Source organism: Balaenoptera physalus (genome assembly GCF_965194825.1).
Source record: "Balaenoptera physalus genome assembly, chromosome: 11".
NCBI lineage: Eukaryota > Metazoa > Chordata > Mammalia > Artiodactyla > Balaenopteridae > Balaenoptera > Balaenoptera physalus.
Window position 1 is genome coordinate 108,576,025 of NC_138896.1, and position 27,586 is coordinate 108,603,610.

The 27,586-nt window shown below is 63.4% G+C and overlaps 1 protein-coding gene across 16 annotated transcripts in view; it reads left to right on the forward strand.

Annotated features, from left to right (window-relative positions):
• Positions 1-27,586, forward strand: part of IQSEC1 (IQ motif and Sec7 domain ArfGEF 1) — a 330,464-nt gene that overhangs the window by 272,048 nt on the left and 30,830 nt on the right. For 15 of the 16 annotated variants that reach the window (XR_014251035.1, XM_082413930.1, XM_082413929.1 and 12 more), the window contains 2 exons: positions 17,248-17,539; positions 21,946-23,192. Coding sequence is in view for 15 of the 16 variants with exons in the window: in XM_082413930.1 (XP_082270056.1) it covers positions 17,248-17,539; positions 21,946-23,192 (1,539 nt within the window). In the remaining variant the exon portion in view is untranslated. The remainder of the gene's footprint in view (positions 1-17,247; positions 17,540-21,945; positions 23,193-27,586) is intronic. The other variant, XM_082413919.1, reaches the window with a different exon arrangement.

Genomic DNA, 27,586 nt, shown 5'->3' on the forward strand with positions numbered 1-27,586 from the left:
GGCAGGGCCCCGTGGGAGGGGGCATGGGCGCTGCCCCAGGGAGTCGGGACCGGGACAAAGATTTTAGGTCGGCGAGGACTTGGATGATTTGCAGTTTGGAAAGTGCTTTCTGGCAGCGGAGGGGGGCGAGAACAGCTTGGTGGCCCGCCGTCTAGGATGGGACTGGACAGCTGGGCCGAGAGCGTCCCGGGCTCCGAGAGGGCCCCGCGCCAGGCCCTGGCCGACAGGGTGGGCTGCAGACGGGCGGCCTGCATGCCGGGTGTCCCCTCTCTGCCCGCTCGCTCCCCTGGAGCCACCTCCCCAGCCGGTGCCTCCTGCCCGCCCTGCCGGGAGGGGGGTGGGTGGGGTCCCTGGGGCCCGGCCCAGCCCAGTCTGCTGGAGCCTGCCACAGAGAACTGCTTTATTTAAGTCCATGTTGCGCGTATGGAAATAACTAGAGGCCTCTGTATTTAATTTGGCTCAGCTGGGAAGATTTTTGGCTGCGTGCATGCGTGTGCGTGTGCGTGTGCGTGTGCGTGTGTGTGTGTGTGTGTGTGTTTGGAAAAATCTTTCCGAGTGCGCCCAGGGATTGGAAGCCCCAGTCATCCTCATGCAGTCAAGCAGTCAAAACCAACAAGAGCCGCCCTGGCTTAGCCGGGGGTGACTGTCTGGCAGAGGGCAGGCTGTAGGAAGTGGCCAATAAAAAAATACAGACAGGGAAGATGGGATGCTGTGTGCAGAGGAGACCCCGGTGAGGGGAGCAGTTTTGTAAACTCTCAGGTAAGCTGTGGGTGGAGCGAGAGGATGAAGCCCTGTGCAGGTGCACCGAGGTGTTCCTGGTTCCCGAGCAGGGAGTGCTTAAGTGGGTGCTGGACTGGAGACCGCGTTTCCCACATCTCTATCCGGCCTCGGCGAACCCGGCAAAGGCTCTTGGCCAAGCCCTTGTCCGTCTGTGTGCAGAGCAGAAATACGCCCCGTGCTCACATGGAGGCTTGCAGTTGGCAAAGCCTGTCCTCACTTGATTCCCCCTTGCCTGCTGGGTAGCGGGCAACAGTGATACCCATTGCTAAGATGAGCCAGCGGAAGCCTGGAGAGGTGAGGTCACCTGCCCGGGGTCACTCAGCCCGGCAGTGGGGCAGCTGGAGCTCGACCTGGTCTGACCTCCTCCCAGAGCCGCCCCGCACTCCCTGTGGGCGCTTCCCGAGCTGCAGGGCACCGTTCCTTGCACAGACGGGTGAAGGGGGCTGCTGAGGGTGGGCAAACCCCAGGACGTCACCTGGGCATCCAGCTTTGGATGCACGCTTTTTAGGTTATACCCTAGCCGCATGACATTGAGGAAGGAGGACGTGTGGTGAGTTGAAGTCTGGTGGCCGTGACGACTACGTGACTGTGGCTCACAGTCCACAGTTGTGGGCCATCCATGTGGACCCACTTCGGTGGGTCTTGCAAAAATCAAACGCTCAGAGGGTGCGACAGAGCGGAAGGCCTGGGCGTTCCCACCGCTGTGCAGAGCTGTGGGAATTCTGGAACCCTGCCCCTCGGGACTTGGCGTTCTAAATCAGGTTCCTTGGGAACAGCAGATCTGCCTTTTCTGCTCTTTGAGTTGGGTCTTGAACGTTGGTCCTTTGCAAGCATGGCAGGCAAATGCACATGCTCTGAAAGGAAGGCGGTGTGAGGGAGAGGAGCAGGCCAGGTGTGGGCGGGCTATAGGGAGTGGTGAGGACTGTGGCGGCGGTGGGAGAGCGCCTGCCCTCTGATGGGTGTGGCCGCCACCCAGCTCCATCTGATTGTTACCAAGCTGGAAGGTGTGCCCACGTGGCCTGATCCTTAGCTGCCCATCCGGAGCTCTGTGTTGAGACCTCGTGAGCTCCCCTCGCAGAGACCCTTGTCTCCCGGAGAGCTCTGCCCCTCAGGTGCCCATGTGAGGAGCGGCAGAGTGGGTGCCAGGCCTCCCAGCCAGCCGTCCTGGGGGTGAGGCGCAGGGTCCCAGAGGGCTGGGCCTCACCCTTCCTTTGGTCCTCGCCCAGATGGCCCTGGGGAGAATAAAAGGCTTTTTCACAGCCTTTCTCTGGAAAGGCTGCCGTCCTGGGTTTGGCTGCAGGACTGGCATTAGAGGCCCCATTTCCCTTGGTTTAGGCCTGTCCCCTGGCTTGGTGCTCTGGTCCCTGGGATGCGGGGTGAGATCCTCAGGCAGGTTGGGGCCCCCGGGAATGCTGGTGATGCCACGTGAGCAGCCCCTCGCCGAGCAGAGGCCCTGGCTGGGCTGGATTGAGGGTTGCGTGTGTCGGCCCTCACCCCTTCCCCACGACCCTGCCCCTACCCGAGCCCGTGGCTTCCCCGCCAGCTGGATTCCAGCCCAGGTAAAAGCGCACGTTTGCCGCCTGCGGAGGGGTCCCTGCGCCTGCCTCCCGTCTGAGACCCCATCGGTGCCGGCCAGCAGGCCTCCCAGGGCTGGGGAGGTGGGCGCGGGCAGAGGTGGCCCAGGGGAGCCGAACCCCCCCGAGGTGGCCTGCACGCGGCCCCTGTTCCTTTGAGCCTCGAGGCCTGGGGAGCGGCGTTCTGGGTGCAGAACACACGTCTGTTCCTCGGAGAAACTCGCCCGTGTCTGCGGCCGTTTGGTGCTGCCGAGGCCGGGCGGCAGGGCCAGGGAGCAGGCGTGGGTGCAGCTCCAGCGTCCCAGGCCCCGTCGCGGCTGTGGGTGTGTCGGATGAGTCTGCCCCCACCCAGGCATCGGTGCCCCCGCTTGTAAGTGGGGGAGGAGCGAGCCTGGCTGCGGGGTTGCTGGGCCTGACTGCGGCGGCCCCAGTGAAATGCCTGGCTGAGGGGCTGAGGGTGCCGTCCGAAGGTCTTACAGGGAAGGTTGGGGGCACGCGGCCCCTGGTCCGGGAGTAGCTAAGAGAGGGCACAGGTGCGGGAGGGGAGGCTGGGAGGTCCGCCTGGTGCCCACCTCTGGGTCCTGATCGTCCAGTGGGCCTCATCCTTCTCATCTCTGTGTTTGTTGAGTGAATAAGCGAACGAACGAGGGATGCTGCTTCCCAGATTCTCTGGGGCCCCTTAGCCACTGGTGGCATCGCTCGTGTAGCGTCACTCATTCACTTGTTCAGCAGATGCTCACTGAGCTCCCCGAGCCCTGTTGTCAGCCCTGGGGGCCTGAGCGAGGGGCAAGCGGCATGCAGCCCCCACCCCAGCTTTCCAAGGCAGAGACACAGGATGCAGGGGAAAAGGCGGTCAGATAACCAGCCTGCTCGATGCGGTGGAGACAGTGGAGGTGGGGGGAGGTGGGGCTGGCAGCTGCAGAACCCCTTTCCCTTCCCTGTTGCCAGGGTGACCTTTATGCCCCGCGTTTGCGGTGCCCTGAGCCCCGTGGGACGGCTGGACCTGACTGCAGGCTGTTGGTGCTGACCTCTGACCCTCCGGCCCCCTGGGCTATTTTAATGGGAGTGACTCACGCAGAGCCACCGGGAGGTCCAGCCCGGGCTCTGGCAGGCGGGTAGACAGACGTTCTTTATGTTTAGGAGTCAGGCCTGCGCCAGGGATGCTGGAGCCGCCACCTCCCCGGGGCCGGAAGGGCGACTTGGAAAGACGTTGACAGGACAGGGCGAGGGCCTGGCTTCGCAGCCGACTTCTGTTCCTTCCCTCTGGCCGTGCGCTGGTGAGAACAGGCCTGTCTGAGGAAGGGCGCTGCCCCGCCCCCTGGAGGGGTTCCCGTCCAGTTAGGCTCGGCATTGGCTGTCCGCAGGGCTCCTTGCCCGGCAACGGGTCCCCGACTCCATACCCCCGAGGTGGCGGCCCCGCTCCCGCTCTGCAGGTGGGAAACTGAGGCTTGGGCAGGGTGGCTGGACCCCGGGGTGCTGGCCACCCGCCCATACTCTTGCCGCCTCACGTCGGGACACCGTGGAGTGGTGAGTGCCCTGCAGGGCCGTGTGGGCACTCAGGACCTGGGGCGGGGAGTGCCAGGCGGCGGCCCCCACGCCCCACAGCTCGGGCATCCCAACACCGCGCCTCTCCTCATGCACTCGCGTCCTGAGGAGACCCCGCTCCTGCCCGAGGCCCATGTCGCCAGCAGCAGCTGACAAACAGGGAGATGCTGAATGCTGGCGCGGTTAGCAGGGCTCTAAAAATAGCCTCCCACTCTGAGAAGTTCATTGTTCCGAGTCCTATATTTTTATACGTATATAAAAACCACTTCTGGAGGCCTTGGTGCCAGTAGAGCCGGTCTGCAGCCCGGGAGGCGGGAGGCGGGAGGCGGAGCTGAGCTGGACCTCGTCCCCGGCAGGGCAGGCCTCGGGGCAGGGGAGGGGGTGCTCTGCGGCCGTGGCCCTGTCCCCCGAGCTGATGGGGCAGTCGGGCCAGCGACCTGTCCGCCCACGTCAGGGAGGACGGTGGCTGGGCGGCCGGGGAGGGGCTGTTCCAGGCTCAGGGGCCATCCGAGGCGTCTGCGGGTCACAGAGGCCAAGAGGCGCGGGGGTGGAGAGCCAGGGCCAGTGTCAGGGCTGCGGGCCCTCCCCGCGACTGGACACAGGGTCGGAGTGAACCCCGTTTCTCTTGCTTTGGTCTAATTCAGACCTCAGGCTCCCGAAACTGGCCCTGCCCGAGTCCCAGCTTGCTGGGGGTCGGGGGCAGCCCACTGACCAGCCCCCTCCCCGCCCCTCGGAGAAGCAAGGCAGGGGAGAGGTCCTCCCGGGCTGCCGGGTCCTACCCGCTGGGGCCCTCTCCTCTGGTGGCTCCTCCAGGGCCCTCTCCTGTCGCCGTTCAGGTGTGCCCGGGTCCCTGCCAGCTCGCACACCTCAGGCCTTCCCTGGAGCGCCAGCCCCTTCAGCCACCACCCGTCCCCTCCCCTCACCCCCCCGTCCTCCCCCTGCCCCAGCACCCTCCCCTCCCCTCCCCGGGCCCTCACAGCCCCACCTCACCAGCCAGCGGCCCTGCCACGCCACGCACGCGGGGTCCTCAGCCTCCGCAGCTTCTTGGTGACCTCTGGCCCCACAGCGTGGCTTCCAGGACCTGAGGACAGGCATAGCTGTCTCGCTCTTCTGGCCCGTCACTGTCCCTGGGACCAGCCCTTTCCCCCATCCCGTTGTCAGGGCTGCTTGTGCCCCCGAGGGTCGCTGCAGGGGAAGGATGGGGGGAGGCGGAGGCAGTGACTCGGGGGCTGAGGGGCCTGTGCTCCACAGTTCGCGTTCCCCTTCTAGGGTGCCACTGCCGTCCGTCCCACCCCAGGTAAACCCGAGACCCTTCCTTGGCCTTGCCCCGACGCTGCGGTCCACTGCACCCTCCCTGACAAGCCTTGCAAGGTCCTGAACACGCTAGCTCCTGCAGCCCCATGTGTGTCCCGCCAGCCTGAGCTTTCCCATCCCTTGTGCACACAGTGAACCCCGACCTCCGCTGTTCAGCCTCCACACACGCAGTGCCCTGAGCCGGGAAGGGCCCTCACCCGCCACCCGCTGCTCCTCCTGGGGTCCTGGCGGAGGGTGCGTGCCTCCCAGGAAGCTTCCCGCCTCGGGCGCTGGGGCTCGGGCTCTGCTCGCCGGCCTGTGGTGCCTGATGCACCCCCGTGACTGTCCTGACGCCAGCGTCGTCACTGTCCGTGTCCCCCCGCGTCCCTGGCCCTGACCTGGGTGTGTCATATAGTTGGCTTCAGTTCACGGGATGAAGTGACCAGCCTGGGGGAGGGGGTCGCAGGGGGGCTTCTGGGGGAGGACAGACCTTCCCACGGGGGGCTGCTTTGGGGTCTACATTGCGGTCCCCATGCAGCCCAGCCGCCCCGTCCACGGTTTGGTGAATAAGACTTTTCAGGTCCAGAGAAAATCTCGAGAGAGATTAAAACCGGTGAGGTTTTAAAATCACCATTCTTTTTTTAAAAAACAAAATTCTGTAGTAAGTTATCTCATTAGCTGTGTAGCTGTGTTTAAAGCCTCAGTAAGGGAGCTGGTCAGGCCGAATCCTTAGGCTCCGGCCTGCGGACGCCATGTCCCTTGGGGGCCCCGGAGGGGACTGAGCCGTCAGGCCGCTGCTGCAGGGCCCCGGCTGGACCGTTCTACTGTTGGGAACGTGAGGTCAGGCCAGGGGAAGTCACCCCTTTGGGGGACTTGGGCCCGTGGCTGCGGCTCTGTGCCCTCGGCACCAGTGAAGCAGGACGAGCCCTGGCACCTGCGGGGCAGGCAGGCAGGCGTCCACCACGAGGCAGGCGGCCGGCGGGGGCCCAGGGCACTGCAGATGGCTGGCCCTGAGCTCAGCGATGGAGGCCACGCGGGAATGCGTTCTCTTCTGATTTTATCTAAGAAAAGCCAGAAATCCGGGTGAGTGAACACTCCCGGTACCTAGTTCTCACTTGAGAAAGAAAAAGGAGATGGTGGCCACTGCTCTGTGTAGACCAAACAGAGCCACGTGGGCTGGACTCAGGCCCTCCGCCTCAGGTGTGCACCTTGCCCGTGGGTGGGCTTCCAGAGCCAGGGCTGTGGGGCAGCGGGAGGGGAGCGGGGTGGCCGGGTCTCTCCTCCTGGGCCCCAGTTTCCTCTGTGTCTGACGGGGGGCTTGGCTTGGTAGTCAGGATTCCAGACAGGCCACAGGTCACAACCAGCCGGGGCTCTTTTTGAAGTCCCGTTTCAGGGGCCGCACTGCTGGCTGACCCTTTGAATTCTCGGGATCTCCAGACTTGGGTGGGAATCGGCTGCCGAGTCTCCCAGGGGAGTCTAGGGACCAGCCCGGTTTGGGGGCCACATGCCCCAGGCCCTCTGCAGTTAACTCGTGTCTGTCACCTGGGCACCACCTCGCGAGGGAGGGGTGTCAGTGTCCGGCCAGAGGGTCCTTGTCCCTTTTGAGCCCAAAAGTTAGGGGCGGGGAGGTAGAAAAGCTTCCAGCTTTCCTTTAAAAACCTATTTCTAGACAATTCTGAGTCATGTTTGCGTGGGTTTTCTGCATTGAAATTGTCACTTTGGGTGTGTTTTGGGTCTCTGTGGCTCCGTATCCCGCCATCCCCAACCAGGATCTGAAACCTTACCTGAGGGTTGGGTCGAGCCAGCCCGGCTGAGACAGTTTGTTGTAAGTTGGTGCCCACCCGGGCCCAGGTCCCGCTCCCACAGACCTTGCGGTCCACGTGGCAGACAGAGCAGCCCTCAGGAGTCTGGGTTTCTTTAAAAAGGCTTCCCTGGCTTGGTAGGGGTAGTTCAGAGCGTGTGCACCTGCTGTGTGCCAGGTGCTGTTCTGGGGCCTAGATCTCACGGGACAGACATTCCCGCAGATGGTGGCGAGGCGGTGGCATAGCACTGTAGAGAGATGCAGCAGGGGAAGACTGGGGGAGGGCCGGGGTCCTCGCTGAGGCTCGGGCAGCCTTTGAGCAGAGACCTGAAGGAGGTGAGGGCGTGAGCCAGGTGGACGTCTGGGAAAAGACCCCAGCAGAGGGAAAGCACGTGCAAAGGCCCTGCGGTTGGAGTGTGTCAGGAATGTGGAGGAACAGCCAGCAGGGTGGGGGTGGGATGGCCAAGGGGGCATGGAGGAGGGGTAGCAGGGGGACAGCCGGTCCTGCAGAGCCTTCCGGGTCACTGTGAGGACTTGGCTCTAAGCCCCATGAGGGACAGCAGAGGAGGGACCTGGTCCGAGCTGTGTTTTAACAGATCCCGGCTGCTGAATGGAGGGGTGAGAGGGGCCGGATGAGCCTGCTGGAGAGGCTGTGGCCATAATGCAGGGAAGAGGTGAGGCCTGCGCAGACCGGGCTAGTGGGGGGTAGGCCGAGCAGTCAGGTGCTGGCTCTGTTTTGAAGGTGGAGCGGCCCGATTTGCTGACAGACGGGGAGTTGGGTGTGAGAAAAAGGGAATTGCCAAGAGCGGCCGTCAGATTATTGGCCTGCGCAGCTGGAAGGATGGAGTTGCTATCGGCCGAGATGGGGCGGCTCCAGGGGTGGGTGGGGGCCACGCAGGAGCTCAGTGGAGCCTGTGTTCCAGGGGCCTGCTGGGCAGCAAAGAGGGTGCGCCTGGGGCTGGACACGCGTTTATTCGGTTGCTTTGTGATCACCGTAGAGCCTCATTAAAGCAAGTTTAGGAACTGGGTAAAAGCAGGAAGTCTCCTGAGCCTGCCAAGCCCTCGGGCCGCCTCCAGATTGTCCAGAAAGCTCGTCACCTCGCGCATTTTGGATATGGTGCTCCTCGTTAAGCAGCCAGAAGTGACTTCGGATGTTTAGGTGGCTGTGGCTCCAGCCTCCCGCAGCCCCTCTGTCTGAGGCCTCGGCGGTGTCTGGAGGCCCTGAGTGCTCCCCGTGGGCTCGCCCGCTCTGCCCCTCCCTCCACCCTCCCCAGGTTTCCACCCGGCCCTGCAGGCTGAGACGCACCCGCTCCTGCTCGCCGCCCCTCCTGAGGTCCTTCTAGGTCACACTGACCCAACCCGCCCACCAGGGGAGGTGCCTAGCATTGCCCGGCCTCGGTCTAGGGGGTCCCCAGCTCCTCCTCCCTGGGAGGGAAGGGCTTAGGGGTGTCCGCCGGGATCCGTAAGTCCCTTCGGTTGCCAGCTAGGCGTCCGTCTTCACTGAGGACCACGTACCAGCTGTGGTCCAGGCTGCGAGGCTCTAGTCCTCCCTGGAGATGCTGCCTCCACCCAGACCAGGGAGGAGGGTGGGTGACCGGCATAGGTGCGGCCTCCGCGGCCCCCGGGGAAGCCCTCTGCCCCCTTCTTGCGGGCACACCAGCTCTCTGTCCCTTTGCACACTCACTTCTCCCTTCACATCCACCCTGTGTCCTTGTGTGCTGCTCCTCGGGGCCAGGCACGTGTCAGAGTGGGAAAGACCGGGAGGATGGCCTGCGCTTGCATCCTGACTCTGCTCCAAGCTCTGCATCTGTGGGTGAGCCCTGAGCCCTGAGTCTCCATTCCCCGTCAGTGGAGGGGGCAGGGCCGTGCCTTCCCCACGGGGTCACGGCGGGGATTAAATGCATGGACGTGGGCGAGCCCTGAGCCCTGAGTCTCCATTCCCAGTCAGTGGAGGGGGCAGGGCCGTGCCTTCCCCACGGGGTCACGGCAGGGATTAAATGCATGGACGTGGGCGAGCCCTGAGCCCTGAGTCTGCATTTTCCCGTCGGCGGAGGGGGCAGGGCCGTGCCTTCTCCACGGGGTCACGGCGGGGATTAAATGCATGGACGCACGGACGTGGGCGAGCCCTGAGCCCTGAGTCTGCATTTCCCCGTCGGCGGAGGGGGCAGGGCCGTGCCTTCCCCACGGGGTCACGGCGGGGATTAAATGCATGGACTTAGCTTGCGCCAGGGCTCCCACGTGGCACGCTGGGTGGGTGTATGTGGGTGACGACCCACCCCAAGCCACAGCAGTCCCTGTAGACTGGTTTTCCAGACCCTGATGGAACGCCTACACTACGCCGAGGCAGCCCTTCCCCAGTAGCTGAACTGCTGACCGCCTCACCTCCCGAAGCCTCCGGGCTGCCTTCACGCTGCCTGTGGCCCCGCAGACCTGCCTGCCCTTGTTGCCCCAGGATGGAGGACACGGCCACCAGTTCCGCGCCCCCCTCCCCTCCCCTCCAGACCCTGCCCTGGTCTGCCTGTGTTCCTCCCCCAGAACCTAGTGCAGAGCAAGACCGTCCCCTCCCCCTTCTGGGCGACACACCTCTGTGAACCTGGCCTAGGCAGCAGAGTCACAGGAGCCCAGGGGGAGCTTGCGAGGGCCGGGCGTCAGTCGTCTCTGGCCTGGACTCCTTTTCTGGAAATCAGAAACCCTGAACAGAGTGTGGTGGAGGCCACGAGGCCTGGAGGCGTGAGGGCGTGTGTGTTTGGGAGGCTGTCTTGCTCGGGCCTGTGCGTACCGCCGGGAGTCTGGAGGGAGGCTCTGGCGTGGGTGTCTAACCACAGGCAGGCCTGCAGATCGCTCTTCCTCTGTGTGGGGCCGCCCCCTCGGAAGAGGGTGGCTTTTCCGTGTGATGTGACCCCAGCTGGCACCACGCAGCCCGGGCTGGCTTATCTCATGACCATGCACGACCCCGAGACCCCCAGGCCCTGAACCCCAGCCCTGCCCCCAGCATGTCAACTGCACACGCTTCCTCTGGGCCGCCAGCTGGCAGGTGCACCCACCTGGGGTCAGGTCCCCTGCATGGGTGACCTTGGCCCAGTGACTCAGCTCCACCAGCCCCACGTTCCTCATCTACAGAACGGACAGTGGCCTAGCACCCCCACCCCACCCCCGCCGCCTCAGCCCCCAGGGATGGTGGTTGGGTTACAGGCCACGTAGGTTAAACACCCAACACAGCTCCTGTACCCAGCAGGTTTACAGAGGAGAGTTGCTGCTGTATAACCCAAACCCGTGCGTGTGTGTGTGTGTGTGTGTGTGTGTGTGTGTGTGTGTGTGTGTTTCACTCAGAAGTCATAGAAGCACAGGGTGTACGTCTGTCTGCTCTGAGGCCAGGCTGCCGGGGTTCTGATTTCACTCGTGAGCTGTGTGACCTCAGGATGGGCCCAACCTCTCTGTGCCTGTGGGGTGTGTTGAGCGGTCAAGAGGACTAAGTGAGCTGCACGTACAGCTTAGAACACCACTGACTACGCAGATATTAGTATTATTTCTGTCAGCAGCGTCATCAGCGATGGGGGTGAGCAGCGGGTCCCTGCTTCTGCCCCGAGCCTCCTCTGACTAACATCTTTCTTAAGAAAAGTCATTCATGACCTCACAGGCCATAATTAGACATCCGTGGCCCAAGAGGCCGAGGGCCCCCTGCCCTGACTCTCCCCAGCTAGAGTCAGGATGTGGCGTCTCGGCTGTGGGGCCTGGGCCCCTTTCTAGGACCCTCCTGCCTTCCCCTGGGAGCCCGTCACCCACTTTCGTGGCTCAGTGCTGCAGGGGCGTGTCCGCAGAAGGAGGGGCCCTATAGCAGGCAGGGTAGGTGACCCGCCTCTAACTGCTGGGACATGCAGGCAAGGCCTTCTCAGTCGGAGAATAACTGGAGACAGCAATCAGAAAGCGCTTTTATGAGCCGAGCAACTTCTAAGGACTTTTCACGTACCGACTCTGTAAAGCCTCACAGCAGGCATGTGAAGTTGGCTCTCTAATCGCCCCCATCTTACAGGAAAGGAAACTGAGGCACGGAAGGATTCCTGCCTGTGGTCACACAGCTGGTGAGCAGTGGAGCCAGAATTCCAGCCCAGACGTCTGGCTCGGAGGCGGCGGCCAGGAGCCCGTCCAGCCCCTCGCTTGGCAGAGAGGAGGCGGGGAGGCTTCAGATGTGTCCTCTGTTCTTGTGTGGTTTCCGTCATCCCAGGGCTGTCGGAAGCTCCGGGTGCTGTGATCCAGCCATTTCCCCACGTAAACATAACACAGACCAGCCTTTAGTGCGAGAAGGATGTTTGGAAAACGGGAGAAGAGGAGGAGGAGTCTGGGGTAACTCGGCGACGCAGAGCTTGGAGTCCCCAGGCCGGTGTGGGTAGGGCTGGGCCTCTAGGGCCAGTGTGGACGCCTCTGTGTGCAGCTCCCCCTGCTCTCCGGCAGCCGCCGCTCGGCAGCTCCCCCGCACACACACAGCCCCCTCCCGCTCTGTAGCCTCGGGGCCCCGTTGTGCATGTGCGGAGCTTGGCCCCTCGGGAAGGAGCCAGTCTTGGGTCCCGGTCTTTGCCGGAGGCTGAGGCTTTCAGGGACTCAGCCCTCACAGAGCAGGACTCCCAGTGGGGTGGATGGACCCCATACACACTCGCCCAGGTGATCTCCACGGTGACCGGGAGCGCGGGAGCGGGGGCCGCAGCAGGCAGGGGTGGCCTTGTAGAGGAAGTGGGACTTGAACTGATACCTGGGTGTGGCCTCAGAGGCCAAGAAATACAAGTGAAGGGCAGTGGGGTGCAGATGGATGGCGGCTTCTAGCCAGTGCAGGAGTCCTTCAGCCACACCTCTGACAGGTGTCTGACCTGCCGCAGCTTGCACACCTCCAGTGACAGGGAGCTCATAACCTCCAGAGCAGCCCTGACCACATGAGAGCATTTTTTCTCGAGCAGGGCGATGCCGGTCATAGTTCTGTCTGCAGCAGGATCTGCTCTGTCCTCTGCCTGTCAGCCCGTCAGAGGCTTGACCGCAGGCCTCATATCCCCTCTGGCCGCTGTTCTCCTGGCTACGCGGTCTCAGCCCTTGGTGGGAGGTCGCCTCGTGCTGTAATTGGGGTTGGCAGACGGGGCCCCTCTCGCCCCCAGCTGGCGTCCATCGTGGTCGTGTGGTGCGCCGTGCTGGCAGATGTGCAGAAGGGAGTCTGTGATGGATTAGCGATGTCTGCCCTGGGCTGGCGGGAGAAGGTGGGAGCAAAAGCGCCCAGGCTTAAGAACCCGTCTGGGGCTCAGACGGTCTTCCGCTATGATCCGATACCTGTAATGGACGGTAGGGCTGGGTCTGCTTCTGGCTTTTTACTCGTCCTTGTTAGTGACTGGCTTCTCGGTTTGTATTAAACTCATGTCAGCCAAAAAGGTCCCCCAGTCTTTTTCATAAGAACAGCCATCAAGCTAAACCTTCCCCCATCTTGACATTGTTTCCAGTATATTGATATATAATTAATTTAAATCAATCCCTTGTTGACAGGCATTTAGATTATTTCCAAGTTTTTATAATTAGAAACAACACTGCGGTGGAAGTCCTTGTACTCACCTCTTTGCGTGTCGGTCTTATTTCCTTCGCGTGAGTCTCCAGAAGAGGGATTGCTGGATCAGGAGCATCTTCTCAGAGTGCTGGCACCCGCCTGAACTGTCATGGAACGTCCCAGAAACTCTCAACTGTCAGGGAATGGCAGGGACTTGGGACGGTGCCCGCGCATTCCTAGATTTGCACATGGCCCGGGAGTCTGTGTGTGATCACAAATTCCACTGGGCAGCTGAGGACCGACTCGGGGGTGTCCGGTCCTGGCTGATGGGCACAGGCTTTGGGAGAAGCTTCCCCAAGAGAGAAAGGACCTGGGTGGCGAGAGGTGGAGCTCCCTCCCGTCCGTTGAGCGCGGTGGTGAGGAAGAGGTGTGCAGGGCGGGCTGGGGGCTGTGTCCCTGGGGCAGCCTGCAGCGGGCATCCTGCTGTGGGGTGCCTGTTCTGCTCAGGGGACGGTCCCTTCTCCCCCAGGAAGGAGCTGGAGGCAGAGGCGAGTGCTAACCAGGACAGACGGGCTTCGAGCCCTGTGCTCCAGGGTGTGGGTAAACGTCTCCATGGGTTCAGGTCAGGCATCTGCAGGACTGAAGGTCAATGACCGGGTCTAGCTGCTGTCCAGAAAGGTTTAGAGCGGCGTGTCCTGAGAGCATCTGTTGCCGCCCGTGCTTGTCAGCACCGGGCGTTTTCACGCCAGACGTTGTCCTTGCGTTCGCCAGGGCTTTGGCTCTGGTTCAGGAGACTCTCTTGGTGTCTAATACTGTGTCACTGCTGTTTGGGGCCATGAAGGAGTGATGTCCTCTGGCTCAAGACGGGTTCTTACGCTGCGTGCTCTGCTCGCTTTTGCCCCCTCATCTCTTGGAGGACAGTGAGTCACGCTGGTTGCCATAGGATGGCCTGGCCGTCTTATCGGGATGGTCTGAGGTTTTGATTTGGGGGTGTGCAAGGGCTGCCACATTGCGCAACTCAAGGGACCCCATTCACGTAGATTCGGCAGGACTTGGGGACAGATGGAATGGGGTGAGGGTGGGAGTTTGGCCGTAGGGGAGGGACTAACTTGGTGACTGAGCTCAGGACTCTGGCTCCGTCACTGCGTGGTGATGGGCGACCGTCACCGGTTAGGTTTGGGGCAGGTGGGATGTGCCGGCGGGGGGTGATGTAAGAAGCCGCATTCCGGGACCGGCAGGTGGCTGGCCTGGGAAGTGCCTGCACTCACTCGGCAGGTGTCACTGGGCCCTGTTAGTCTGGCACATGTGTCGGCATTTGGGGAGCATCAGCCAGCAACACAGAAAAATGACCCATGTCCTCACAGGGCTCGGATACTGATGTGGGGGGCAGACGGCAAAGGAAAGACAGCAAGAATACATGACACTATACACCGTGCTGGTGGGCAGGCGACTGAGTGTGGGACTAGGGTTGCTGGGGAGAGGGCGGCGTGGTTTTAACTCGGGCGAGCAGTGGGGGCCTCATTGGAAAGTGGCACTGAATAAAGACCCAAGGGAGGTGAAGGTGTGGTGCGTGCTGAGATCCAGGGAACAGCGTTCCAGGCAGACGGAACAGCCAGGGCAAAGGCCCTGAGGCCTGCCTGGCTCCTTGGAGAAGAGAGGAAGGAAGCCGGTGAGGCTGGAATAGAGTGAGCGAGGGGAAGAGGGGCCAAAGTGCAGTCAGCCGAGGTCAGGCCTGAAGGGCATTGCAAGAAGGACGGTGTCTTCCCAGTGTGACGGGGAGCAGGGAGGCACTCGACGTGGCTCCCGTTTGCTCAGGATTTGCTCTGACTGCCGTGGGGAGAAGAGAGGCGGGGGCGTGCGTGATAATCCAGGGAGCCGCGGTGGCGGTGGCCTGGAACGCCTGCTGACCAGTGGGCAGGCAGGGGTGTTTCGAAGGTCGGGCTCACAGGGGAGAGGAGGCTGCAGGTGACTGTCAACCCCTTCTCTTGACCTTAAAGGAGGCCCGGCCCTCTCTGCCAGGCACCTTCTGGAACCTGCTGGCTCGAGACGGTCGGGAGCCAGGTCATGGGCAGAGCAGGAGCCCCGGGCTGGCACAGCCCCAGAAAGCCCCTGCCTCCCCTCAGGCACCTCCATCCCCATCCGATCCCGAGTGCGCCCCTCCTGCTGGGGCCCAACCTCCACATGGAGGGGCCCCGCACAGATGTCCTGTCCCTGAGCTCAGCCGGGCGGCCAGGCCTGGCCCCTCCGCAGGGCAGAGTGCGGCCGTGGGTCCGGGGCAGTCCCCTGCCTGTCCTTCTTCAGCTTCCTCTGCCCCAGGCCGGCCCGGCCCGGCCCACTGCGGGGGGATAGGGGAACGGCCTCTCACCTGTTGACACCTGTTCACGTCGCTCCGAGATCAGGTGAGCGCCGGCAGGGTAGGGGTAAGGGGCCGAGCCCCTTCCCCGTGAGGGTGGACACCCCCTTTGTCAGGGGGCGTCGGGCGCTGGGGGAGAGTCCAGGCCCCCGGCAGGAGTGGCCCGTGAGGCACGGAGGGACTTCCCGCTCGGACCTGCACGGAGCCCGCCCCGTCTCCGTGGCCTCTGCAGACTCAGGGCTCAGAGACTGTTTAAAATCCCGGCGAGCTGAGCCCCGGCTGCTTCTCTGTTTGCTGTCACCCTCTTGCTGGGAAAGACAGAAGAGGCTCTGACAGAAGTGCTTCCAGTGGGGGTGCAGGTGGAGATGGTCCTGGGGAGGCGCGGCGCAGCGGGGGGCTCGGGTCGGCCGCGGGCACCTCCGGGGCATGCATCGCCTCCGGGGCCCGTGGGCTCCTTCACTCTCCCCTCCAGCTGTCCGTCCCGGGCTGTGGGCTTTATCAGGAGAACGGGAGAGTTTGCCATGCTGCCCGTCCCTGCCCCCGTCCACCAGCCCACGCAGGCCCCCGAGGAAGCTGCTGCCGGGTGCCCACGAACGGCAGGAGGGTCTCGAGCGGTGGTGGGCCTGAGGCACCGAGAGCGGCCCACCTGGGTCACGGACAGGGGCCAGGCCTTGTGATGAGCCTGAGCCCTTGACTCAAAGCCACATTGACGCCAGGCACCCAGGACTCTTCCCTGCGGAGGACCCTCGTCACACCCCAGCCCCTGGGCGCCGGCTGGGGTGTCCTCTGCTGCAGGAGACACGCTGTGTGTCCCCGCGGGCCAGAGCGGAGGGCCTGCACTCTTCTTAGACGGCCCGTCGGGCAGCACGTGCTGGGCTTTACAGCCAGGTGGGCTGGGGTGTGCTGGCCCCAGGGCCTCCGTGCCCATGTCCCCTCCCCAGGAGGCATGTTACACGCTGGGCAGGTGGCTCTGCCGGCCCTGGGACCCGTGGGGACAGTGGGAGCGGAGCTGGGCAGGTGGGCCGGTCACAGAGGCTGCTGAATGCAGGGCGTTCCCACTGCTCTGAAGGCGGGACTCTGGAGGACAGACTGCAGCTCACGGGTCTGTGGGCCCTTCCCTCCGCTGGGCCACTTCCAGAGGGACCCCTCCCTGGCCCCAGGGATCCGATGGACCGGGGAGTGGCAGGGCGCCTCGGGAGAGGCCGCCAGGAGCTGCCAGAAACTCGGTTGCACGTTTCTCCCTTCTCTCTGTGTCCCGAGTCTTCTAAGGTTATGAGTTTGGGATGAGTAAGCCACCCCTCTGTCCCCCCACCGGGCACTTGGAAGGTTGAGGGATCTGCACAGGCCTGGGACGAGGGCGGTGGGGTGGAGGGGAGCCCCCGGCGTTGGGCTTTAATCCCGACTCACCTACGTTCTACCTGTGCAACCTCGGACAAGGCCTGTGCTGTGTGAGCCTCAGTCTCCTCACCTGGAAAAGGGGTAATAATCCGTCCTCTGGAGGGAGACTGGCTTTAAGATGTAGAGAAAATGTACACACAGCTCTGTGTTTGTCTCCAAGCTGGCTGTAACCAGCAGCACGGATGGGGTGGCTTGAACAGCAGGTGTTGATGCCTCAGGATGGGGGGCTGCGGGCCGAGATAAGGTGTGGGCAGCGTGGTTCCTCCTGAGGCCCCTCCTCTTCTCCCTGCATCCTCACAGGGTCGGCCCTCCGTGTGTGCGTGTGCGTGTGTGTGTGTGTGTGTGTGTCCTAATCTCGCCTTCGAGGACACCAGTCAGTTTGATTAGGACCCTCATGACCTCATTTTAACTCAGTTACCTCCTTAAAGACAGTCTCCAAACGCAGACACATTCTGAGGTGCTGGCTGTTAGGGCTTGAAGTATGCACACGTTGGTGGGGAGGGACCAGTTCAGCCCATAACAAACACCAGCACAATGCCTGACTCCCTCGTAGGTATGCAGTGAAAAGCTATTTTGTTAATTACTGTTTAAAAAAAAAAAATGAGTGGTTTACTTAAATCAGGCAGTGGGAGTGCGGGAGTGGAGGGGATGGGACCCGCTGTCCGTCAGTGAATGTCACTAGGCACCTGCTCTGGGCCGGGCCCGCTCCAGGTCCTGAGCTCGTCAGTGGACCCACGGGGCCGAGCTTCCCGTGGGAGACGCACAGTGAACAGGGTCCTTCAGGGAGGGGTGCTGGCTGTGAGGAGGGGCGAGCTGTACAGAGAAAGCGGAATCACCGCAAAGGGAGGGGAGCCTCGGGAAGGCACGGGGCAGAGGGTCACGTGGGCCCCGGCCGCCCCTGGGGACCACCTGTAGGAGGGCGGGGGGACGCCTGCGGGGCCCTGGGCTCTGGGTTCCCGCTCACCGGAGGCCCGTCCTCTCTCTGCAGCGTCGAGGGCGAGGCCCCCAGCAGCGAGACTGGCACGTCGCTGGACAGCCCCTCCGCCTACCGCCAGGGCCCCTCGGCGCCCGGCTCCGGCCTGGGCCCCGACCACTCCGAGCTCACGCCAGGGGGCGCCTATGGGCTGTATGCGGGGCCGCCCGGGCAGCAGCGCACGCGGAGGCCCAAGCTGCAGCACTCGACCTCCATCCTGCGCAAGCAGGCCGAGGAGGAGGCTATCAAGCGCTCACGGTCCCTCTCCGAGAGCTATGAGCTCTCCTCCGACCTGCAGGACAAGCAGGTAGGCGGCCGGCCACGCGGGCCACGCGGGGAGAGGCGCTGGGGGTTGGGGGAGGCCGCGGTGCCGACGCGGCCCTTGGCTGGGGCCGCCCAGGGCCGCGGGGGGCCCCGCGTGCTCCACAGCCGCGCCAAGGCCGGGACCGTTCCCCGCGGACGTGGCCTCTGCCTCAGCCCCAGCCGGGGCTGGCTCCTCCCGACGCGCGGAGGGTTCCGAGGGAAGGAGCCGATGTGGGACGTTCCTGTCCGGCCTCGGCCTCTGCCCGGTTCACAGCCCTCCTCGCTGGGCTCCGGGGCCCACGCTGGGTGTCAGGACCTGGTGCCGCCAGTGCGCGTGGGTTCCGTGGCGGCCACGGAGGTCCTGGGGTCCAGGAGAGAGCTGAACCTTGGGAGGTGTGCAGGAGGGGCCCTCGGGGAGGGGGAGGTCAGCTCACCACAGAAAGAGCACGTGCTCTGAACCGAACAGCGAGCCCGTCCCCAGCCAGCGAGGCCAGGCTGTTCATTCCACCCCTCAGTTTACAGCCCCGTGTCCTGGGGGAAATCGCCTCCTTGCAGGTTGCCCTTCCTCCCCGGGGCCTTGGCCCAGACCCACTGTGGGGCTGTCACGTGTGTACAGAGCGACGGGCATGCATGGCCTGCCCGCTTGGCCTCTTAGGTTGATGGGAGAGAGGGGAGGGGTCCCGGTTGGGTGGCAGGTGGGGGGCAGAGGGAGTGCGAGCTCATGAGGGGACAGAGGCTTCTCACTCGCAGCCCCTCAGAGCGCAGGCACGTAGTAGGCACTTTACTCAGAATTCCTGTGCGAAGCTCTGGCAGAAAGCCCCAGGCTTCAGGAGCACCCCCAGGCTGCCAGAAGCAGCGGGGCCGGCGTGCGGGGCCGGCCTGCCTGTCGCTCTCCCCAGCTCCTGTGCCCTGAGCTGTGGGCAGTCTCCTTGTGAGCCCGGGCGGCTGCCTCTGCCCCGGCCTGGCTGCAGGACCTGCCCGGCAGCCCCTCAGACACCAGGCTGCAGAAGTCGCCTTGCCCGCTCACCTCCCACGCCTACCCTGGCCTGGACCCTCTGTTTGCTCCCCAGTCTAACTGTTTGTCTCTTACAGAGCAGAGGTCTGGGCCTGGTGTAGCCCCAGACTTCTGCGGGGAGCGGTGCGGTGTGGGTACTGCCCAGGGCGGGTCTTCCCCCGACACAGTCCCTACCGGCCCCCTCTCCCTGTTCTTGGTGCTGCCCTGTGACCTTGGACAGCCCTGCCTGCCTGCCCTGGTCTGTATCTGTCTGCCTGTGAGTTGGGACTGATGGGGGGGTGGGGCCCGCAAGTGGCCAGAGCCTGAAGCAGATGATCCCCGTCAGGCAAATATTTGGGAGCAAACAGACCCCTGGCCTCGTGGCGCTTGGCCTCATGGCCAGGCCCACGGCAGGGGCCTCTGTTCCATTTATCAGTTTCACCCATATCCAAAGTGGATCAAAAACAGTTTATAGTAACAAACGTCTGCAGCAGGACCATGAAAATAGAAGTGGGAAAGGTTAAAACTTCAGAGAGGCCTGTGGAGGTAATCATATGCTTCCTGCAGCCTTGATGTGGCCACAGCTGTTCATTTTCATCCCTCACACATTAGCCCGCTGCCCACCGTGTGCCAGACCCCGTGCTGGGCGCCAGGGAGTCACCAGGGGACAGGGTGCGGCCCCAGCCCTCAAGCAGACGCTGTGGTCCAGGTTAACAGTTAAGACACAGGTTAATTCCAGAGCGTGATACAAACTCCGGGGATGAAGAAAGAGGGGAGAGAAGCCGAGCACCTGTGGGAGGAGACAGCTTGGATGAGGTGCGGGGGACCTCTCCGAGGTGGTATCAGAGCTGGGTGTTTGAGGACGGGGTCTTCCAGGAAGAGGTAACAGCAGGCACGAAGGCCAGAGGCAGAACCACTTGGCGGAAAGGATGGCCGGGAAGAGGGGAGGGGTGGGGAGGTGATGCTGAGGGCCACCGAGCATTCAACTCTCTGCTGAGCCTCCTGGCAGTCAAGGTGAAAATAGGAACAGGACAGATTACACAGGAATTTCCAAATGAAGGTAGGGTGCCCGGTTCCATGAGAGGGTAGAGTCTGGGTGGCGCAAAGCCCCATTTTAGTGGAAGGAGCCCAGTGCAAGGTCATGCAGTGTCCGCTGGCCCTCAGCCTCCGCACCTCCTGGCAGTTTCCTGTCTGAGCGGGAGGCCTGAGTTGGCAAGGGTGGCAGTTCTGCTTTGTGGGAGGGTGAGCCTCTCAGCTCCTCGTCCCGTCACTTGTCAGAGCCTCTGTCCCCCTCTGCAGGGGGCGGGGGGCTCCTGGGGTCCCTCTGCAGACCAGACGCTGTGTCAGGTGAGGGTGGTGCCCAGCAGGCGAGCACAGACGGGTTGGGGTCCCTGCCCTGCACCCCCAGTTAGCGTTCAGATTGGGCCTTGGGTCGGTTCTGGCCCGGAAGGAAGAATGAATGACCACGGTGGGCCCGGGAGCTGAGTAAGAGCGGGCCTGGGTCTGTGTGTCCCCCAGGGGAGGCCGGTAGGAGGGGCTGAGGGGGCTTTGACGACGCAGCACAGAGCCCACATCTGCCTTCCCGAAGTCTCTCCTGTCCCCACCCAGATTTGGGGGACGGTCTCAGGCCAGGAGTGTGGCTCCAGGGTTCGCGAGATTCAGAGTCAGAAAGAGAGAAGGGGCCGTGAAGCGCACTCTGACCTGTGCGGTGCCCCTCCTCCTTCCCGCCCGAGGGGCCCGGAACCCAGGCCTTGGAGGGCAGAGAGGAGAGGGCTTCCCAGAGCTCAGCCGTGGGCCCTTTGTCGGCGCCGTGGGCTTTCAGAGCTCCACTCCAAACCCAGAAAACAGACGCTGCTCACAGATGCGGAAGTGAGGTCATCGCTTTGGATGCCGTTCAGTAACTTCAGGGCGAGAGGAAAAACAGACCCGCCCTGGCTGACTCCAGGTCCGGGCTTTGAAAAGTCATTTTCATCCTCACCCCGCCCCCCAACTCCTCTAGTGCGAGGGGCCGCTCGGCCCCGCCTGCCGCTCCCCCTCCTGTGGGCCCCGGAGAGCTGCACGTCTGTGTCTGGGGGGAGCTGGCATCCCTCAGGGAGACCAGGACCCACCCTGAGTCCTGAGTGAGGCTGGGAGCCCCCTCCCCCTTCCCGCCCACCCTCAGGCGGCTCTGAGCAGCGTCTGCCCCACTCAGCCACGGCCTGGGGTTTGCTCAGTGACGCGTGTGCCTCTGTTCCGGACGGACTTGACCTCTTGAGGGTGGGGACCTTGTCCCCCTGCCACCGGTGTGGGCGTGGCGCCTGGATGGAGCAGACAGCGGTGTCCTGCCCCCTCGGGATGTGAGCACGCCTCACTCCCAGGGACCCGAGGCCTTTCCACCCACATCAGGGGCCACTCTGCCCGGCACCCAAGGGCTCGGCTTGGCCGACCAGCCAGCTCCTTATCCTGGGCTTTCCCGGGTTCCGAAGAGCGGGCTCTGGCCTCACTCGGGAAGCAGGCACGGGGAGCGGCCCTCGGGGGCTGTCCGTAGTCCTCGGCCGGCGTGAGCCTAGGACTTCACAGGCCCACGTGGCACACGGGAGTCCCAGCGCCCATGCCTGCCTACAGCCCGGCCCCATCGCCAGGCTCACAGAGCCTGCTCTGGGTCTGGAGGCCTCCAGGGGTGTGCTGGGCCTCAGTTTCCCCATCTGTCAGGGAGGGGACTTGGGGCCCCCACAAACTGTCTACACTTCCCAGGAGTGCAGCCGAGGGTCCTGCATCTCCTCAGCCCTGTGCTGGCATGTGCCGAGGGCCTGTCTCACCTGTGCCCACCGCTGCCCTGCGAGGTCCGTCTGATGGGACTGAGCAACCGCAGGGTCCAAGGCTTCTCAGAGTCACTCCACTGCCAAAGGGAAGGGCCAGGACTAGGCCCAGGCCCTCGGGCAGTGCCGCAGGCGGAAGCAAGGCTGGAGGCCTGCGGCCAGTGCTTGGCGCCCAGGGCCTGCTCGGGCACGGGCTTCTCTCTAGTTGTGGCGTGCGGGCTCAGTAGTTGCAGCGCGTGGGCTTCGTTGCCCTGCGGCATGTGGGATCTTAGTTCCCTGACCAGGGATCGAACCCGAGTCCCCTGCGTTGGGAGGCGGATTCTTAACCACTGGACCGCCAGCGAAGCCCCTCGGGCCGGTCTCTTAACCTGCACCTGCCGCGGGCTTCCTGTCTCTGGAGGGGCTGCCTGCACCTCCTCCACCCCCTCCAAGTCTCATTCAACTGCATGCCCCAGGCACACCAGGGCCAAAGGCGGCTGCGGCCAGAGAACTTTGGGAAACCCCCACCCTTTAAAGGTTCTGAGAAGTCCTGCAGGGAACACTTGCTTTAGCTGGGTCTGACCCCGGGACGCGCTGGGCCTCCTGGGCCGTGCTCACCCTCCTCTCCTTCCCCCGCAGGTGGAGATGCTAGAACGGAAGTATGGGGGCCGCCTCGTGACCCGCCATGCGGCCCGCACCATCCAGACCGCCTTCCGCCAGTACCAGATGAACAAGAACTTCGAGAGGCTGCGCAGCTCCATGTCCGAGAACCGCATGTCGCGCCGCATCGTGCTGTCCAACATGAGGATGCAGTTCTCCTTCGAGGGGCCCGAGAAGGTGCGCAGCTCCTACTTCGAGGGCAAGCAGGTCTCAGTGACCGACAAGGGTGCCCCGCTGGAGGCCCTGGTGCCGGCCGAGTGCGGAGACCTGGGCCCGCCGCCTGCCCTCCAGGCCCCTGCCCCGGCCGGCGACTTCGCGGATGCCATCACGGAGCTGGAGGACGCCTTCTCACGGCAGGTGAAGTCGCTGGCCGAGTCCATTGACGACGCGCTCAACTGCCGCAGCCTGCACGCCGAGGGGGCACCCGCGCCCGACGCGGGGCGGACCCGGGATGCCGAGCCCTCGCCGGCCCTGCACGGCGCCGAGCACCGCCAGCTGGACGAGATGACCGCCTCGTACAGCGACGTCACCCTGTACATCGACGAGGAGGAGCTGTCGCCACCCCTGCCCCCGAGGCAGGCGGGCCGCCGGCCGTCCAGCGCCGAGTCGGACCTGCGGCTGCGGCCCGGGGGTGCTGCCCAGGACTACTGGGCCCTGGCCCACAAGGACGACAAGGGGGACACGGACACCAGCTGCCGGAGCACGCCCTCGCTGGAGCCGCAGGAGCCGCGGCTGCGCGGGGAGCACCTCCCGCTGCTCACCATCGAGCCGCCCAGCGACAGCTCCGTGGACCTCAGCGACCGCTCGGACCGCAGCTCGCTGAAGAGGCAGAGCGCCTACGAGCGCGGCCTGGGCGGGCCGCAGGGCAGCCCCAAGCACGGCCCCCACGGGCCCCCCAGGGGCCTCCCCCGGGAGGAGCCGGAGCCGCGGGCCCGGGCGCCCAGGCCCCTGGACGGCCACCTGGCCATCAATGGCTCGGCCAACAGGCAGAGCAAGTCCGAGTCGGACTACTCGGATGGGGACAACGACAGCCTGAACAGCACGTCCAACTCCAACGACACCGTCAACTGCAGCTCCGAGTCTTCGTCCCGCGACAGCCTGCGCGAGCAGACGCTCAGCAAGCAGACCTACCACAAGGAGACCCGCAACAGCTGGGACTCGCCCACCTTCAGCAACGACGTCATCCGCCGGCGGCACTACCGCATCGGTCTCAACCTCTTCAACAAGTGAGTCCCCGGCCGCTGGCGGCCCGGGCGGGATGAGGGGCGGCTCCGGGGTGGGGCTCGGGGGGGCGCGTGGGGTGGCGCCTGCTGCGGCCCTGGGTGGTGCGGGCACGGGGGTCTGAGCAGGGGCGGGCCGGGTGCAGGTCCGTGCAGCCTGGACTCGGGCCCGCCCCCGGGAGCAGGGCACTGGCAGGCCCTGCGCCCTCTGGGAGACCGTACGTTGGGTCCGTGGCGTGGCCGCCACGCCGCGTTCTGGCAAGGCGCCGTGGGGGCAGCCTTGAGAGCAGGTCTGGGGCAGGCGGCTGGTATTTAAAGCTCACTATTCTTAGCACGGCTGAAAATAGCAAGTGGAAGGGCAGGCGGGCTGAGCATTCCCTCGGAGGGGCCGCTGGCGGCTCTGGCTGTTAAACCTCGGATTTCTCCTCACTCCCATCCACAGGGCCTCTGGATTGGGGTCAGCAGACGCCGGCCTGGCGCTGGCTCCTGCGGGGAGGGGGGCCGTGGCGGGGACGCGGCCAGCCTGCTTGGCGGCCGCTGACAGCTGTGCTCCGCGCTTCCTCTGCTAGGCGGGCGTGGAGGGTCTTGGGGGCGCTTCTGAGCCATCCCTGGTGCAGCTGGCAGCGCCGGCCGGGGGACTCAGAGAGACCCGTCCCGAAGGGCGCGTGTGGGGGAACTGTGCAGTCCCACAGGAGCCGCCGGGGGCTGGGGGCCATTGGTCCTCGATCAGCTGAGGACTAAGAGTCTTGGGCCCGTCACATCTGCCAGGGGTGTTCTCCTGAGACTCCATCTGCATGTGAGGACCAGTCCCACGGCCACGCAGTCCGTGGCCAGAACAGCGCGCTGAACGGGGAGGTCATGTGCTGCCGAGCCCATCCTGAGGTCTGTCCCGAAAGCCTGCCCCCACCTGCTTCCAGGCACAGCCAGCTCCCGGGTCATCTCGGACCCTCTTGGGGGAGGCTGGGATGACCTGGGGGCTCCCCCAGTGCCCAAGGTTCCCTCGTCCCTGGCAGACGTTGTGTCCTGACGTGGGAGTCCCAGCTGGGTGGACGGGTGGAGGCCAGAAAAAGCTGCATCCCTCCCCCCAGCAGCCTTGGCCTCTGTAGATTCTTTCTGGCTCTGTTAGTCTTTAATTACACCTGTAACGCGTGAATACACTCTCCACTCAGCGTAGAAGGTGAAAGCCTTCCAGCTCGGGTTTCTCTGCACGTGTGGTCCAGAGCGCAGCTCCAGGCCAGGCCGCCTGGGTGCGGACCCCGGTCCTTGCCCTTCCTGCCTGTGTGTCCCTGGGCAGCTCGGTCTCTGCCACGGCGGCTTCATCTGCGTGGTGGCGCCGAGCCCAATGGTGTCCAGCTCGCGGAGTGTGAGTTGGAGATGAGCGGATGTATAGGTTGCTCAGCAGCGCCAGACGTGCGGCGAGCTGGGCCCGAGCCTCCCTGCTGTCCCCGTGGCCCCTGTTGACGTTACCTGGGCCCAGGCCACACCCACTGTCCCCCCTGTGACGCTGCCACGCGCTCTGCTGTTGGAGGCCGTTCCCATTGGTGCCGCGCGCCACCTGGTCTCCGTGCTGCTACGTGGGGTCCACGTGTGGCTGTCCAGGGTGGTCTGGCCACTCGCTCCCATGTTTTCACAGTCACCAACCACGTGACAGTGACCGTGGGCCTGCCCCTCCCACACGCTCCCGAGTCTCTGGGGAAGGGGATAGCTGGAGGGGGCGGTGTTTGGGGCTCACGTGGGCGTGTTGTCCATCGAAGTAGAGCCTGCAGCTGGACCTGGAGGGCCCGTTTCCCCACACGCTGGACAGCACTCAGCCTTGTCTCCCACCCCAATCAAAGCATAGAAACAGTGTGTCTATTGTTTCAATTTGGATTTCCCTGCCTGCTTCTAAGATGCAGCGTCCATATATGTGTCTTTCGGCCATTTGGGTTTTTTCTTCTACAAAATGCCTGTTCCTATTTTTTGCCCATTTTTCTGTTATTTCTCATTTTGATTTACTAGTGGTTCTTTATATATTATAGATACTAATCCTTTGTAATTACAAATATTTTCTTCCTGTCTGTCACTGGCCTTTTGTTATTTTTAAAAAACTTCTGAAATAGAATTCACAGACCATAAAAATTCACCCTTATAAAGTGTACAGTTCAGTGGTTTTTAATTATATATCTTTTAACTTTGTGTATGCTTTGTTGGTCTAACAGAAGTTACTAATTTTTGCATTTTTTTATCGAGGTGGAATTGACATGTAACATAGTTTCAGGCGTACAACATAATGATTCAATATTTGTATATATGTAGTCAATTCATCAGTGTTCTCTTTGTTTATTACTTTTTTTTTTATGTTTTATTTTAAAAGGCTCTGCCCCAGGTCATAATATACTTTTAAAATATTTTCTTCAGGACTTTCTTAGTTTTGTTTTATATCCTTTAGGACTTTAACCTGGCGTTTGGTTTGGAGAATGGTACAAGGTGAGGGGTGTAGTTTTTATAGTTCTTTGTAAATTAGCTGGTTGTCTGCAGACGGTGTATTGAGTAGTCTGTCCTTTCTCTGTTGACTTGAAATCCCATCCAGTTCCTACGTGAACAGAGCCTGTGCTTGGATCCTTTCGCTCACTTGGCAAGTATTTACCGAACACCTGCTGCATGCCAAGCCCTGCGTAGGGGGCCTGGACTCAGGCCTGAACAGAATAAAGACCCTTGCGACGCGCCACGCCAGTGGGTGGAGGCTCTGTGTGTTCCTTTGCCAACATCAGACTTTCAGTTTTACATGCTTTTTTATTAGGACAGAAACCACTCTTTTGTTCTTTTAAAAAGTGGTCTTGGCTCTTGTTGGTAGTCACTCTTCCACATGGATTGCAGAGTCAGCTCGTTAAGACCATGAAAACTCCTGGTGGACTTTGCACTGGAGCCCCTTGAGCTTGGGGGACCTCGCCCCTCTACAAGTCGAGGGACAGAGGTGAGGTCCAGCCACAGGCGGTGTTTAAGTTCAGGTTGAAGGTGACTACAGTCCGTCCAGCTCCCCCGGTGGCAAGCCACAGTGCAGGTGGTCGCCGGCCACACGTGCTTGGCGGCTGTGTCCCTGAAGTGCGGGTCCAGGATGGTCCCCCGGCTGCAGAGCCCGCCGTTGGATGACGCGGGTCTCGCACGCCGAGAGGGGCAGGTGGCAGGCTGGCTCCTCCGAGCGGCGTGCGGGGCAGATGTTGGGAGGTCGTGCGGCGACAAGCTCCGGTCCTCCTCAGTCTCCTCCTCCTCCTCCTCCTCCTCGGCCTTGGTTGTCCACCTCGGGGGGTGTTCGGAGGATTGAAGGCGCAGCCACAGCGCTGTGGCCACCGGCCATCTCCCGAGTCTCGCCAGGCCCGGGAAGGGCTGGTGGTCCGACCCGAGTAGATAGAGGGCCAGGCCCTGTGCGGGGAGAGCAAAGCGGGGAGCCGGGTGTCCCTGAGCGGGCCCTGGAGCCGCTGGACAAGGATGGGCACTGAGCCGCCTGCTGCCCGAGGCCGGGGCCCCTGCCTGGGAGGCCCGACCTCAGCGCCTCTGTCCTTTCCCTCCTGGCACCCTCCTCGCACCCCCACGTGTCCACTGCCCGCGTCTGCTCCCCATGCTCTCCCCGTGGCTCTCCTCTCCCCCCACCATTTCCCTCCCTCCCCAGGCCCACACCCAGGCTGCCTTTCCAACAGTTCTTAGGTCCCACCCACTCCCGGGAGGGAGCTTTCCAGCACAGACACCCACCCCCTCCAGGGGGTACGTGAAGGGCCTGAATGCTGGATCCAAAGTGGGTGAGTAGCCAACTGGGGAGGAGAGAGGGAAAACAAATGAAACCCGAGAAGGTGAAGCAGGTTGGTGGGGAGGGGCTGTCCCCGGGGCCACAGAGGAGGCTGCCGCCGTCTGCCTGGCATCCATATGCGCCTCCCGGGCTCCAGGACTGCACGTCCGGCTCGCAGCGCTGGGCACCGGGCCGGGGCCGGGAGCCGAGGCAGGAGGGTTTCAGCCCCAGTTCGGCGTATCCGCTGCAGGGACTCGGCACTGCCCTGCACCCTGAGCCTCGCCGGCTGCGCCCAGAAACTGGCCGTGAGGTTCCTGCCCGCCCAGGGCCTGGTGAGGGTTAGAGACCGTGAAACCGGGAGCCGCTGGCCAGGGTGCCGCGGATGGCAGCGGTTGTGCTCCGCGGGGCTCCTGCGTCCAGAGCCATTGCGGGGGGCCTGGGGCTCGGGCCTTAGAGGATCCAGGAGGTGGCTTAGCGGGCAGAGCAGCATGGAGCACGGGAGTGGCTGATGCCCACGTGCGCTGACGTGTGCCCGGTGCTGTCGTACGAGCCCACCGTGCTCACGGCAGACCGTAGGGAGGGGACCGTCACTAGCCCGCTTTACAGTTTGGGTGAGCTGAGGTGCCGAGAGGTAGCTTGC